This window comes from Piliocolobus tephrosceles, chromosome 11, assembly GCF_002776525.5.
Source record: "Piliocolobus tephrosceles isolate RC106 chromosome 11, ASM277652v3, whole genome shotgun sequence".
NCBI lineage: Eukaryota > Metazoa > Chordata > Mammalia > Primates > Cercopithecidae > Piliocolobus > Piliocolobus tephrosceles.
The window spans coordinates 56,931,870-56,945,283 of NC_045444.1; the positions used below are offsets into that span (position 1 = coordinate 56,931,870).

General features: G+C 37.5%; 1 protein-coding gene across 3 annotated transcripts in view; it reads right to left on the reverse strand.

Annotated features, from left to right (window-relative positions):
* The window catches only part of TLK1 (tousled like kinase 1), a 172,587-nt gene that overhangs the window by 23,951 nt on the left and 135,222 nt on the right, over window positions 1–13,414 (reverse strand). For all 3 annotated transcript variants that reach the window (XM_023185933.3, XM_023185932.3, XM_023185934.1), the window contains 2 exons: window positions 6,767–6,864; window positions 3,275–3,356 (listed from right to left, as the gene is read on the reverse strand). In XM_023185933.3, coding sequence (XP_023041701.1) covers window positions 3,275–3,356; window positions 6,767–6,864 — 180 coding nt within the window. The remainder of the gene's footprint in view (window positions 1–3,274; window positions 3,357–6,766; window positions 6,865–13,414) is intronic.

The window sequence follows — 13,414 nt, forward strand, 5'->3', positions numbered from 1 at the left end:
ACCTAAACATAAGCAAGAGGGGATAAATAGTAAAGTAACTACTTTGGTACAAAACTGTAAAAGTATGAGATGAGATATAATATAGCATACAGTTGTTAAGAATATTCTCTTTGCAATCAGATTAGCTTATTAGCTGAGTGACTCTGTGCTAATACCCTCTCTGAGCCCTAAAAGTTAGGGTTATTGAGAGGATTAAATGGGGTAAAACATATGAGGTGTTTAGAATAATACATGGTACAGCCAAGAAACATTAGCTAATTACATATTATTATCAAGCGTTAAGTGTAAAGAAACTAAAAAGAATTAAAAAAAGTAAGTTTATGTAAGGGACAAGGCAGAACAAATCTATAAAGAATTAAATTCAAAGGCAATCATAATAAAGGATAATTGAAGAAAAAACTATATAACCAATAAAAAGTTATTATCAGAGTATACTGATTATAATAAATTATATATAACACATCATCCTCCCAAGATTTCAGGTGAGTAGAAGTATACCTTTCTGTAAGATTAATACGGCAATCACTCAGCAACTGACTCAACATCTCCCACCTTGGTATAAAATACAACTCTTTACTTCTTGACTTACAATCTGCTTTTTGTCTGATTGTTTTCCAACAGACCTGGCAATCATGAAAGGGCTTTAAAGGGCTTAGAGAATGATGTCACTAGTATTTAGGTCAGTATAGAAAGTTCAAGTCACTGGGCCCCAATCTGCACTTTCTAATCTCTATGTAAGCCTCTTCTACAAAAGTCCTACCTATGAGGCTAAAATAGTTATGTAAAATACAACCAGGCAGTGGTAGAGGGCTGTTATGAAGGCTCATGGTAAGTTCATAAGCTCAACAACTTTTAGGCCACGCTAATGCTAACTGCACTTTTAGTGACTTTTAGATCCCAGCTGAACTATCATGATAATCTTTTCTACCTTATGTTAAGCCTACTTCACCCATTAAGTTCTTAAGGATAAACTATTATTAGAATCAGAGAAACAGGAATTGGAAGAGAGCTCAAAGATCACTTTTGATGAATGAGGAAGGTGAGGACCCTGACGTGTAATGCTTATTTAAGTTAACAAAATAACAAACAATAGTGCATGGTTGAACTGATACCAGAACTGAAGTTCTCTTAATCTAAATCCCATAATTTTTCCAACTCAGAACCAGAAGCGAGAAGGGCATAGTCTTTGACCCATGCAACAGTCAGGATTCCTTTTTTTTTTTTTTGAGAGAACGTGTCTCCCTCTGTCCCCCAGGGTAGGGTGCAGTAGCACAATCTTGGCTCATTGCAACCTCCACCTCCAAGGCTCAAGCAATTATCATGCCTCAGCCTCCAAGAAGCTGGGACTACAGGCATGTGCCATCATGCCGAGCTACTTTTTTTTGTATTTTTAGTAGAAACAGCGGTTCGCCATGTTGCCCAAACTGGTCTCAAACTCCTAAGTTCAGGCAATCTGCCTGCCTTGGCCCCACAAAGTGCTAAGATTACAGGTATGAGCCATGGCCAACAGGCAAGATTTCTAATAATCTTATCAGCTTATCTTAGCACCGATGTTCTATGTGATTTACATGTGACAACTCAGTTAATAACTGCAACAACCCTATAATGTAGGTATTGTTACTATTCCCAGAAGGCGACATGAGACAGAGATTTAAATAATAAGCCCAAATTAATAAAATTAGCTGCCTGGCTTCAGAACCAAAGCTTTTAACCAACTATGCCAATATGTAATGAAGCACAAAGTATTACAAGGAATCTGTAATACTATCAAATACACCAAATCTATGTGAGAAGATGAAGAGGGTCCGGGAAGCTGTTTAGAGGAACTAAAGATGAGCATATACCCTTCATTCTAAGAGCAAATGGGAAGCTACTGGGGCTTTTAAGTAGGACAGATGATCAGGTTTTTAAGTAGGACAGATGATCAGGTTGCCTTTTATAAAAAGTTTACTCTATTTGCAGTGTACAAAATGACTTGAGAAAAGCAACACCCAAAAGAAGACAACCAGCTATGAGGTTCTGGAAGAAGCCTTGAGCTAAGAGATAGAAGGGAAGGGTCATGGCTGAATTTACGAAAACTTAATGACATTAATAATAGCAGGAACTAGGGACTTACAATATGTGAGGGCGAGGGAACAAAGTGAAAAGAAGACCACACGATGGTTTTTGTGTTTTTTTCACTTGAGGGACCAGGCAGATGAATGGCAATGCTATATACTGAAGTCAGGGAAGTCAGGAGCAGTGTTAAAAGGCATTTTAGAGGAGAGGAAGATAACTTCTATTTCAAATGTGAGTTTCCAGTACCTACGCAGCACCCACATGAGGTAAGTCATGTATACAAACACACTTTGAGGTATTGAGCTCAGAAAGAAAGTGTGAGCTGTGTATCACCTGGGGGTGACACCAAATAGATAACCCAGTGAATGAGAGAGGATAAAAACCTTCTTAAGAGAGAATACAGAATGATAAAAGGGACCTCAGGAATCCAATATTTAAAGGTTACACTAAAAGATACAACGTAAAGTACAAAAAACAAAAAAGAAAGGTATAAAATAGTGAACATGGGGAGTAAAAATGCCTACATTTATATATATGCATTTGAGAAACAGACTTGACATAGGTAGAAATTTGGATAAATTCAGGACATGTTAATACTTCAGACATTTTTAAATTAAGGGGTACAATCTTTCTACAAGTGTACTGTATTAAATGGCTACCTGCCTATCTTGATTTAAATAGCTGCTACTCTTTGTATTGGACTGGTTAATGGTGACTAGGTAACAAATATCACAGGGACTATGCAGGTGGCAAACAGTCTTTGGATTCTGGAAAGAAGACAACAGAAGCCACAACAAACCCTTTTTTGTAATGAGGACATATAATCGATAAACAAAAGACAAGTACTTCTTTTTTTTTTTTTTTGAGACAGGGTCTTGCTGTGTCACCCAGACTAGAGTGCAGTGGTGCAATCATAGCTTATTGTGGCCACGAATTCCTGGACCCTGAGATACTCCCACCTCAGCCTCCTGAGTAGCTGGGGCTACATGTGTGTGCCACCACACCTGGCTGATTTTTTTTTTTTTAGTAGAGATGAGGTCTCACTATGTTGCCCAGGTTGGTCTCAAAGTCCTAGCCTCAGGTACCCTCCCATCTCCCAAAGCCCTGGGGTTACATGTGTGAGCCACCATGCCCAGCCAACATAAGTACTTCTTAACCACATACTCCTATATCCTTGCTACATTAGTGTAAAAAAACAGAATAAAATTTACATTACCTTATATACTTCACTAAAGCCACCTCTACCAAGTAGATGAAGTAATAAATATCTTTCATTTAATGTTGGGTGATCTTTGAACCTTATGGGTGGGAGAAAAAACAGACATATTAAAACACACACACGCAAATTCCTTCTACATTGAAGTTCTACTCTCTTATTCTACTCCTAGCTATTTATTTCTCAGTTACTCCACTGCTAATTTCAAATTTCATTCAATATTTCTTTTCCTTCTCTACCAGTCTACCTGCACAACTACCACCCATTTTAAAGCTTTGGTGCTCACAAAACTTAACTTTTATAGCTCAATATTCAGGATCAATGACCAGTTATAGCACTCTCACAAAGACCTAACAATTACTGCATTGCCAAGAGCTTCATAAAATCCTCTATGTACTCAGCATGAATCACTTCTCTGGAAAAAATAGACTTTTATATTGGGAGTTACAATTAATCAATATTTTACAGTATGGACATATGATTAAACACAATTATAAACTGGCCTTCATCATTAAATTTTACTGTCTTTGGACTTTTGTAAAATAAATTAACCACCAATTTTTAAAAAGATTTTTTAAAATTAAAAAAAATCATTCATAGGTAATACTACTACTATTACTATTTAGTATTTACTGTACTTGCCATATATAGGCTGAGTATCCCTTATTGAAATACCTGGAACCAGAAATGTTTCCGATTTTGGATTTTTTTTTTTAATTTTATTTTAGGATACTGCCAACTGAGCGTCCTTAATCTGAAAATCCAAAATCTGAAATGCTCCAATGAGCATTTCCTTTGTGTATGACCTTTGAATGTCATGTCAGTGCTCAAAAATTTTCAGATTTCAGAGCAGTTTACATTTCAGATTTCCAAAATTGGGATGTTCAACTTGTGTGTTTTATGCTCTTACCTGTATTAACTCATTCACTTTTCAACTCACCCTATCAGGTAGGTCCTATAACTATGTCTATTTTATAAATGAAGGTACTGCTGCAAAGAGAAGTTAAGTAACTTGCTTAACAGCTAATAAAAGGCAGGACTTAACAGAAAATTATGGTTCCAAAATGTACACTTTCAAAAAAACAAAACAAAACAAAACAAAAAAAAACAAATGTTGGCTTTACAATGCTAACACATTGCTTTTTTTGTTTGTTTTGAGACAGAGACTCGCTCTGGCTCATCTCGGCTCACGGCAGCCTCCGCCTCCCGGGTTAAAGCGATTCTTCTGCCTCAGCCTCCCGATTAGTTAGGACTATAGGCATGTGCCACCATGCCAAGCTAATTTTTGTATTTTTAATAAAGACGGGGTTTCACCATATTGGCCAGGTTACTCTCAAACTCCTGGCCTCGTGATACCCCTGCCTCGGCCTCCCAAACTGCCGTGATTACAGGCATGAGCCACCACGCCCGGCCAAAACACATTGTATTTTATTATTGTTTTCAAAATCAATTGACTACAGATTAAGTAATTTAAGCTTTTTCTTGAGAAACTTGTAGATATAAGAAATTTCTGCTTCGTTTCAAGTCACACTGTAAAGCTGTAACAGTTGATTTTATTTTCATCACTGTAAGTCAGATCCACAAAATTTGAAATGTAATTTTCAGAAGTTAGTCTTAAATTAGTTTTCTACCATATGCTCTATTAGATTTTCTTTTTTAGACAGACTCTCACTTTTTTTTTTTTGACAGAGTCTTGCTCTGTTGCCCAGGCTGGAGTGCTGTGGCGCAACCTCCGCCTCCCGGGTTCAAGTGATTCTCCTGCCTCAGCCCTCCCAACTAGCTGGGATTACAGGCGCCCACCAGAATGCCCGGCTAGTTTTTTTATTTTTAGTAGAGATGGGGTTTCACCATGTTGGCCAGGCTGGTCTCGAACTCCTAACCTCAAGTGATCCACCCACCTCAGCCTCCCAAAGTGCTGGGATTACAGGCATGAGCCACCACACCTGGCCCCTCACCTTTTTTTTTTTTTTTTTTGAGACAAAGTCTCACTTTATCACTCAGGCTGGAGTGCAATCTAGGCTCACTGCAGGCTCAGGCGATCCTCCCACCTCAGTCTGAGAAGTAGCTGCGACAACAGGTGCATGACACTATTCCCTGCTAAGTTTTGTATTTTTTTGTAGAGACAGGGTTTTTCCACCTTGCTCAGGCTCGTTCTGGGCTCAAGTGATTTGCTTGCACTGGCCTCCCAAAGTGCAAGGATTACAGGCGTAAGCCAGCACACCTGGCTTTCATTAGAATTTTATCTGACATAACTTAGGTTATTCCATAACTATATTATTTCTTTCCCTGCACACAATGGAATGATCTGTATATTTATGAATTACACACATACACAGACATCACAAGGCCTTTCTAAGCAAGATTTTATTTCACTCAGAAATTGGCCACTTCCTATTCTGATACTTGTATTAACTCATGAAGCTTTAAACTACATGAATAGTCTTAAAGATGAAGTGTAAACAGAAACCTTTCCTCTCTTTTACATCAGCTAAATCCAAGTAGTACCTTGCTTAATTTCTACTTCTATGTCTTGCTCAATTTCTATCTTTTTCATGAAGCTCCCACAAGCCCACAGATATTTTCTTTCCTTTCAATTGCTTCAATATGTACTGTCTATGGCACTCATTCTGACAACCGATTAAGAACACAGACTGTAACCTCTACTTTTCCATTTCTCTCCCAATTCTTGCATAATGTGGGATACATGGCTTACTGAAATACTTCTGGTTGTAATAATTTCTCCTTCACTACTGTAACATTAACTTTGGTATTCAAATATGTATTAAGTGCCTGCCATATGTCAGGCACTGGTCTAGGCTTTATGGATACAGCAAGAACAAAACCAAGTCCTTGCACTCATGAAGCTTACATTCTAGAGGGAGGAGATAATAACTACAAAATAAATTTATAATTCCAGATAGTGATCAACATTGTGAAAATGTAAAGCAAGGTAACAATACTAAGAGGATATGAAGAGGCAGAGACTGCTTTTTTTTTTTTTTTTTTTTTAAAGAAATGGGGGTCTCACTATGTTGACGAGGCTGGTTTTGAACTCCTGGCCAAAGCAATCCTCCTACTTTAGCCTCCTGAGTAGCTGGAACTACAGGTGAGCACCACTGGGCCTGGCTAGGGACTACGATTTTAAATAGGGTGGTCTAAGAATGGCCTTTCTAAAGAACATTTGGAGTGAGATAAGTAATTAAGCCAATTAGGTGTTTAGAGGAGGAACATCCAGGCAGAGGAAATGGTAATAAGCACAAAAGCCCACTGAGATGGGAATGCCCTTGACATGTTTTAAGAGAAGTGAGGACAGTTAGGTGGCCAGGGACCAGATCATAAAAGGCCTTCCAAGCCATGGGAACGACTTTGGATCTTTTCTAAGTACAATGAGACAACCCAAGAAGGAAATATTGTGTTTACGCTCTCTACAGGGCGGGGAGTGGAGGAGGAGTTTTAATAATATAAAACTGTGAAATGCAAATAATGACTTACTGTGAATTATCTTCATTGTTTATTCTTTTCAGCTCACGTATGTGAAGATTTCTGACTCTTTCCAAACGTTCAAGTTCTGCCTGGATTTCTGCCTCTTCCTGAAAATGAAGAGAGGGGACTATAACAAGCTCAATTTATTTGCGATATAAAAAAGATATTTTTACCCATGCATCAATTTTTTACAGTGATGGGAAGAACAGTATATTATAGAGTTAAAAGACCAAAGTGCTCTTTTCAATGCCCAAAAGATAGAATGAGATAAGGCAAAAACCTATTTCAAGAAACCATCCTCCACATGAAAATCTATAACTAATGAGATGCTAGGTTTTATTCTGTACTACAAGAAATCTATTTTTATAATGTGTATACTGAAAAGTAGTTGAAAACTGACATAACATAAAATGAGCTATTTCTAGTCCGTGCAAATTTTAATTTAAGAAGGAATAATTTACTAGTAGAAAACAAATAAAATGAAAATATTTTATAATAGTTAAAAGAGGAAGAAAGAAAAAGAATGATTCTTCCTACACCTTACAGCATTTGGAGTACAAATACATACATACATACATACACACACACACACACACACACACAAATTGACCACTCACTTGGATAAATCTCACTGCAATCCTAAAGAGACATTACAACAAAAAATTTATAGATTGCTGTAGCAGACCCTAAGGTATCAGAGCAGAAGTAAATAAATCTTAAAGGAAATTTAATAATCAATATAAATATTGTGACAAATACATTTTTGTCTTAAAATACACAACTTTTAGACTAGCCACCAAAACAAGTACACCTATCACTCATGTCATTCATTCATTCACACACACACACCCCTTTGTCAATACAAATTTGACTACTACTTAAAAAATGGGTAAGACTAGAGCTGGGTGTGGTGGCTCACACCTGTAATCCCAGCACTTTGGACTTTGGGAGGCCAAGGAGGGCGGATCACCTGAGGTCGGAAGTGCGAGACCAGCCTGACCAACATGGAGAAACCCCGTCTCTACTAAAAATACAAAATTAGCCAGGCGTGGTGGCACATGTCTGTAATCCCAGCTGCTCGGGAGGCTGAGACAGGAGAATTGCTTGAACCTGGGAGGCGGAGGTTGCAGTGAGCGGAGATCGCACCATTGCACTTCAGCCTGGGCAACAAGAGGGAAACTCCATCCCCACTCTCCAACCCCCCACCACTGGCCAGCAAAAAAAAAAAAAAAAAAAAAAAGATAAGCCTGTGCCAGGTTTCAGTGAAAATTTCTAGCCCAATTTCTTTCTTCACTCTGTCACCCAGCTGGAGCGCAGTGGCATGATCACAGCTCACCTTAGCCTTGACCTCCCAGGCTCAAGCAATCCTCCTGCCTCAGCCTCCCAAGTAGCTAGGACCACAGGCATGCACCACCACACCTTTTTTTTTTCTTTTTAGAGATGGGGTCTCACTATGTTGCCCAGGCTAGGGAACTCCTGAGTTCAAGGGATCCTCCTGCTTCAGCCTCCCAAAGTGTTGGGATTATAGGTGTGAGCCACCATGCCCAGCTTAGAATATTTTTAGTACATAATTTTGAAGTAAAGAAATACAGATCACCTTGGCATAATGTGTACCCACTAGAATTGTACATCTAGACCACATGGAACAGAAGTTTTTTCTGAATAATGTATTTAAATATTTCATCAGCTCCTTTGCTTCTTTTAGTAATTTATCTTTTGATATAAAAAATTCTTTACCTCAAAATATAACTCTGAAATTTACTTTGAAAATATAAATATTATCATTTCATTCAAAGACAGATAGTAGAGGTATAAAGCTTATTACAACGGTACCTAAGACAGAAATTCAGAGGAATATTTTAAGCATTAAGAGGAAAAAACAAATTATATCTCTATCTTAAGGTTACGTTTATTATTTTAAAATGAAATTCAACCACTACTTGTTGCAGAGATATTTAATGCACATTTGATATTACATGGCAAATAGAAAATTTCAAAATAAATTCAAATGAAGATAAATCTTTCTAGAATTATTGGGAGATTTTCTAAAATAGGTACACTACATAGATTGTCTTAATTTAACTGAAATTTCCTCATTAATAGCTTCAGTCACATATATTTTGACTTTTAATTTTAAAAAGTGATATCTTAGGAGATTCAATAATCAAAGTTTCATTATAAAAACAGGAAGTAAATTTTAAAGCTTTGAGACAAAAAACTCAAAACACAGCTTAGTTATCATAGTTTAGCCATGTAAAATAGATTAAGAAACTGGCCATAGAGGTTTACCCAGGAGTATGAAAGAATTTAATTTACACTAGAAATCTAGAATCTAGATTCAGTTCTAATCTAGACTAGAATCTAGAAAGCAACGACTTTTCCCCTGCGTGTTACTAACATTTGCTGCTCAAGAACTTAATTTGACTGTCATACGTGTAGGAAGCTACTCAACATTTGGTAGGCTGGTGAAAAGTTTAAATAATCTGACAAAATTGTGAAAAGCCTATTATATAAATAAATATTAAATAAGTAAATACTTGTTTTAACCTTTATTTGAAATTGTGGCATGGGGAAACTATCTCAACAGTGAATTTATAAAAGCTAAATTCTATTGAGTCATAAATATATGTTACAAGATTCAAATAGGTTGCTGAGGAACAAAATTACATTTGTTTTATAACCTTCAGGTGTCTATACAATGGTAGTCATCAATATTACAAAATAAATACTTGTTAAAGTAAAATGTATGTCTGTATCAGCAAATTAAAGCAAGCTTTTTTTTTTTTTTTGCCTCTAAAAACATGACAAATATGCCCCATAAAAATCTTACAAAATAAAAGCACAAGCAAGTTTCATTCCATTTGAATTGTTGCGTTTACTGGAAGAAAAACAAAATGTCAGTAGCATTAGAGAAAGAAAAAAAGATGGATTCTGGGTATTTAGAAGGAAATGTCAAGGGAAGAAATTATGTCTTATATAGATAGATATAAACCCACCATACTCAGTGAAATATGTTTGTCTTTCATCTTGTAACTTAGTATTTTGCAATATCTTAGACTTCAAGCAAACTGACACACTTCTGGGGGAAAGGTAACTCTGCTATTCTAAAAATTCCACTAAGAAAAAGTACATATATTGTGATGAGCTGAATGTCTGTGTTCCCCCGAAATTCATGTATTGAAGCCCTTATTCCCTAATAGGGCAGCATTTGAAGATGAGGCCTTTGGGAGGTACTCAAGGTTGGATTAGGTTATGGGGCCTTCATGATGGGATTAGTGGCCTTATGAGAAGAAAGGTCCCCCCACCCCCATCCAAGGAGCACAGAGAAAAGGCCATGTGAGGACAAAGTGAGAGGGTGGCTATCTGCAAGCCAGCAAGAGAGCCCTTACCCAAAACCAAACTCTGCCTGATCTTGTCATGGACTTCTAGAATAAATTTCTGTTGTTTAGGTGCCCAGTCTGGTATTTTGTTATGGCCAACACACATACTTGTAGGTAAATGCTAGGGCAGTACTATCTAGCACCTTGTCCTCAGAGAATGGGGCAAGGCCCAGTTTTGGTTTGGCCCAGGGCACAATAGTTTGAACTACTAACTTATCTTTGCTATAGATTGTTTCCAAAGATCTATCCAGTAGCCTACATTGTCCTTGCCTGAGACTGACATTAACCTCTGGGCCATCCTCAGAATTACTGTTTTTCCAAGGGTTCAGGAGAAAACAGGATTAACTAGGCTTACAATTGATCTGAATTCATCACAGAATAGAATCCTCAAACTCATAGCAAAACTAGGCCAGATGAGTAGACTGAACGGAGACAATCCAATCAGCTAAGTTGTGCTTAGTAAGAACACCAAGTTTTAGTCCTGAATTCATACACTAGTTGAGCAGTTAACGAAACCAGAGAAAATCTAGAAGAAACAAAGAGACAAATAGCATCTCCAGAAATGAACTGGTCTCTGTAGGCTATTACAATGAAGAAGAGACATAAATAAGAACAGACTGTATTAAAGAGAGAGGTAGGTTTGGCAATTAAATACACAATAAAAGGACATGGCTCTTTTCTGTTTAAACAAAAAATACAATGGAAAATTCAACAATACATACTATAGCTATTTTAACAGTATTTTAAAATAAAATCTAATACTCTCACATAAAAAGCCAAGTCAGACAGGTATACAACAGATTTCAACACTGTCTCATTGTTTAAGTAATCTGCAAAAAACACTACCTTCTAACAATTAAAATTAAAAAAAAAAAATGTGTACGGACAAATCCCACAGCAACTTCACTAAAAGTCTTTGTCTCTCACCAGATCTTCAGCATAGAAATGCTTTCTATTTGTAATCAAAGTCTCTTATGGCAACTTAATATTCCTCTGGCTCAAGTCTATAAGCCAAATGTAGGCTATAGCAATGCAGAATTTCTGTAAAACTCCAGGTTAAAAATGATAGGTGGTTCCTATGTGAGGGAGATGTTTTTAAAAAAGAAAAGAAAATGGTAGATGAATCTGGAGTATTCTGGAACATTTCTCATAATGGCATTTTTTTCAAAAGGCAATTATTAAAAGGTGAAATATGGTAGGCATTAAAACTACAAGGTTTAAAAAGTTATAAAACACATTTTTATATGTAAAGCCAATATATTTCCTGAAAAAATTAAACTTGCTAGTTTAAAGTTATTTAGCAAATCCTGAATACATGTTACATATTCTACCAAAAAACTCAATTTCTAAGAACTGCCTTCGCATAAAGCCAAGATAAAATAGGAAGTATTTTGATGTATTATTCTCAGCATGCCTATAACCTACGGGAGTTGGTAGAAGAATATAGCTTGAAACAGTCTATTCAACGTAACACCACCACTTGATTAAGAAAACCAGTTCGGAATGAGGTTTTAACACCAGCCAGGTGCGGTGGCTCACGCTTGTAATCCCGGCACTTTGGAAAACCAAGGCTGGTGGATCACCTGAGGTCATGAGTTCGAGACTAGCCTGGCCAACATGGCGAAACCCTTTTTCTACTAAAAATACAAAGATTAGCTGGACATGGTGGTGCTTGCCTGCAACCCCAGCTACTCGGGAGGATGAGGCACAAGAATCACTTGAGCCCAGGAGACCGAGGTTGCAGTGAGCCAAGATCACACCACTGCACTCCAGCCATCCTGGATGACAGAGTGAGACTCCGTCTCAGAGGGAGAAAAAAAAAAAAAAAAATTTAACACCAAATTCACTTTAGTAATGTGAACAGTATTAATCCCTTAAAAGTTAACATCTCTAAGTCCTAAAAAAAATTAAATTTTAATTTCACAAACTATTTATAATGCCATTCTAAAAGTTTACCACCAAGAAAGCGAAAGGTGAGATTAACAAAAGGCACTATTAAAATCTAATTAAGGGCCGGGTGCAGTGGTTCATGCTTATAATCCCAGCACTTCAGGAGGCCGAGGTGGGCGGCTCACGAGGTCAGGAGTTTGAGACCAGCCTGGCCAACATAGTGAAACCCCGTCTCTACTAAAAATATATAAATTAGCCGGGCATGGTGGCAGGAGCCTGTAGTCCCAGGTACTTGGAAGGCTGAGGCAGGAGAATCGCTTGAACCCAGGAGTTGGAGGTTGCAGTGAGCCCAGATTGTGCCACTGCACTCCAGCCTTGGTGACACAGCGAGACTGTCTTTAAAAAAAAAAAAAAACAAAAAGCTAATTAAAATGAAGGGCAGTGCAAAAAAACAATTGAGAAAATTACCAATTTATTTTGAATTTATCCTTATTATGTCACCATATTATATGCTTTCCCATATCCTAAATATGAATGTGTGAGATATGAACCAATAAAAGTAAAAGCCAGCCAACCAACCAACCAATCAAAATAACCACCTAGACAAAGCAGGTCTGAATTTTGAAACTATTGCACCATAATCATATTTTTGCTTGAGAATAATTGTATAGATTGGGAAGAAGGGTAGGAGAAGGAGAAAAGACAAAGATCATTAAATACTGGGGGCTTTCTTTCCTAATTATGTAAGTGTTCCCTCCCCTCCCATCCCCAGTCACTAAAGTGGCTTATTACTGATGAAAGCATACTGTATCACCTCAGGTGTGTTCAACTAGCTTAGAAAATTAGGACCTTTACTCAATGTTTTGCTCTCTACACACTTCATTTCCTGTTTTTCTGGGTGTTTGTGGAGGGGGTAATGGTTTATTCTTCCTTCAAATGCATAAATACGTACATTAATACCCATAACTTGGAATGACTATTAAAATAGGCAGGTTTTAATTCTGTCAGTTCCTCTAACAAAACAAAACAAAAACTACCTCCCCAGCATCAAATAAATGTTTAAGAATTCAACTGATTGGCAAAATTTAAATATCTAGCACACTTGTCTTAAAAATATTTACAGCTGCTGTATTATAGGAGTGAAATTCTGTAACGTTCCACACTAACCAAGGGGCTGACACCAAGCCTAAGCACACACTGGTGCGATGCCTTCGTGTAGTGTACTGCAGTCCTTCTTCCAGTTTTCTGCTTCCCCGCCTCAACTTTTTTTCTTGGTAGAGACAAGATTCCCAACTCTTGGGCTGAAGCGCTCCTCTGGCCTCTGCCTCCCAAAGTGCTGGGATTACAGGCATGAGCCACCACGCCCGGCCTCTGCTTCCTTTTAAAC